General features: G+C 69.9%; 1 protein-coding gene across 1 annotated transcript in view; it reads left to right on the top strand.

Moving 5' to 3' along the window:
* Window positions 1-2721, top strand: part of H696_06116 (hypothetical protein) — a gene marked incomplete at its 3' end in the record, with an annotated part of 9680 nt that overhangs the window by 6765 nt on the left and 194 nt on the right. The window contains exons 3-4 of the mRNA XM_009499876.1: window positions 56-1356; window positions 1787-2702. Of these exons, the coding sequence (XP_009498151.1) occupies window positions 56-1356; window positions 1787-2702 (2217 nt within the window). The remainder of the gene's footprint in view (window positions 1-55; window positions 1357-1786; window positions 2703-2721) is intronic.

Below are 2721 nucleotides of genomic sequence, written 5' to 3'. Positions count from 1 at the left end.
CGCAGTCCCCCCTGCAGACGGAGAACATTGCCCTCTGCGACTTCTTCAACCAGAGGCGGCTGACAGTCGGCGGGCCGGATGGCTTCGACGACATCGCCTATCTGCAGACGCACTTCACGGTGCGCACCGCGCCCGAGGGCAAGCGCCGGGGGGACTTCTCCGGCACGCGCCCGGTACGCTTCATGTCCGGCGGCGTGCGAGACCTCAGCTGCTTCCATGGGTACCCCTTCGCGCCTGACGGCTACCGCGGGGCGCCCCTCTTCAAGGGACAAGTGGGCGCCTTTTCGACCACCTTCTCGTCGCTGGTGGTCAGCGACGGTTTGGGCATCATGCTCAATGACGATCTCATGCTGCGCATGGTCCTCAGTGGGCATAGCCAGGTGTTGGTCTTCGATCAGGCCTCCCCGCCGCGCGTCGACCCGATGCTCATGTACCTGGACTCCGGGAAGGTGCACCTCCGGCCGGTCACGCCCTTCTCCAACGCCATCCTGTCGGACACCTTCGGCCTGATGGATCATCGTCTGCTGACGGCCACCGACCTGGACGCCGACGGCCAGGTGGACGCCGTGCTGGTGGCCAGCATGTCCTTCGTCCAGACGTCCAGCGCGCAGTCCCTCTTCTGGCTGAGCAATGTCGGCCGGCCGCAGAGCGGCTTCGGCCAGCTGGCCGACACGTCGCTGCTGTACCAGCTGCCGGCCGGCTTCCGCGCCGGGCAAATGGTCGTCGGGGACTTCGACGGCGACGGCCGTGCCTCGGACGTGGCCGTGGTGTCCGGCGCCGGGTCCACCGCCCCGGAGCAGGTGATCCTCCTGCTGACGTCGGACCTGGCGGCCCCGGTGCACCTGCTGCTGGCCGACATGGTCGTTGATGATTTGGCTTTGGCCTCGGTGGCCGTGGACCAGCGGCAGCCGAAGATCGCCCGCGCGCCCGGGCTCGCGGCCCCGGGCCATGACAGCCTGCTGGTGGCCCACGGCAGCCGGGTGTGGCTGGTGCCGGGGCCGGTGCGGCCGGCCGGCGGCCGGCCATCGGACCTCGGCCTGCTGGAGGCCCACGGGGCCGGCCTGTTGCCGGACTTCCCCACCCACTCGGACGTCTGGTGGTCGGTGGCCACCGGGGACTTCGACGGGGATGGCCATCTGGACGTGGCCCTGGCCCACGGGTCCATGGGCGGCCAGGTGCTGCTCCTGTCGCAGGTGGCCGCCTCGCCGAACTGCCTGTGCGGCCCGGGCGCCCGCTGCCTCCATGGGGGCTTCTTCGAGCCGCCCACCTGCCAGTGTCTGGACCCGAATGTGGACCCGGGCACGGACTTCGCCCCGTGCGAGTTCTGCCGCGAGGGATACTTCCGCCCTGATGGTGGTGCGTGCGGATCTGCGACCGGGCGGCGGCGGCGGCGGCGGCGGCTCCGGTTTGGGGCGCTGCTGCCGTCACTGGTGCCACGCACTCTTGACCGTTTGCTGACCGTCCCTTTCCCTTCTCCCTCCGGCGGGTGGCCATGTCCCCTGCATGTGGCCAACCATGCGGGCGCCCGCACCTGGCCCACTTACTCATGCAACCCCCCCCCCCCCCCTCCGGGGCCGTGCAAATGTGGACATGCATGCTGGCACGGCGCCCCGACCAACGATGCCGGGCCCATGGGCTATTTGGCCCGCCACATGCGTGCTCCCTCTCTGTCTCTCTCTCTCTCTCTCTCTATCTCTCTTTCTCTCACGCACACACTCACGCGCACACGCCGCCTGCCCCGCCCCCGGCTTTCTTCTCCGGTCTCCCCTGCCACGCGCATACACAGGCGCCTGCCAGGAGTGCGATGCATCCTGCCAGACGTGCGCCGGCCCCGGGCCCGGCGGGTGCACCTCCTGCCCCACAAGACACACCCTTCAGCAGGGGGCCTGTGTCCAGTCACCCGGCGCCGAGGTCCAGGCCACGCTGGTGCCCCCTTCGGGCGGGGTCTTCTACGAGGCCCTTCGGGGGGGGGCCTTCGCCACTCCGAGCCATATGCTGACCGCGGCCCTGCCCTTCTGGCTGCCCAGCGAGGGGGAAATAAGAGAAAGCATGGCCGAGGGCGTGTTGCGCACGGTGATGGAATTCAGCGCTGTCCCCACGCTCGAGGGGGTGTCCTTCTTCGAATCCAACTGGCACAGGGGTTCGGTGACCTTTCGCGAGGACCGCCTGCGCGGTGGGTACCATGTCGTGGAGGAGCCCTTCGCCGTGCCCACTCGCCACCCTGTGGCCAAGTATGACCAAAAGATCCCCATCAGCCTGGACAGCAGCGAGGTGAGCCTCTGCGGCCGGGACAATGCGGCCGGCCAGTGCCAGACGGTGTGGAAAAACTTCGACCAGGAGCCCCATCACCTGACCCTGGGACGGGTGGCCGGCCAGGCGTCCCGGCCGGGGGCCGACAGGCCGTCCCTCCACCCGGCCCACCTGGGCGGACGGCGGCGCACCAATGACACGCTGGTGTCCGTGCAGTGGGCGGCCATGGACAACGACTTCGGCATCGAGACCATGGTGGTGCTGAGCGCCCTGCCGCAGCCGGTGGAGTTCGCCCGGGCGGCGACCACCGACCGCCGGTGCCAGCTGCTCTGGTACCCTTTCCAGGCTTTCGACGTGGCCAGCCTGCCGGCCCTGCCGGGGGAGGTCCTCCTGGCGGACCTGCCGTGCGGGCAGCTGGTGCCGGTTCTGGCGCCGGCTGGCCAGCGGCCGGGGTTCCTGCTGGTGCCGGAG

This window comes from Fonticula alba (genome assembly GCF_000388065.1).
Source record: "Fonticula alba strain ATCC 38817 unplaced genomic scaffold supercont2.19, whole genome shotgun sequence".
Classification (NCBI taxonomy): Eukaryota; order Rotosphaerida; family Fonticulaceae; genus Fonticula; species Fonticula alba.
Note: the sequence above shows the minus strand (reverse complement) of the source record. Positions and strands in the feature narration are given on the sequence as shown.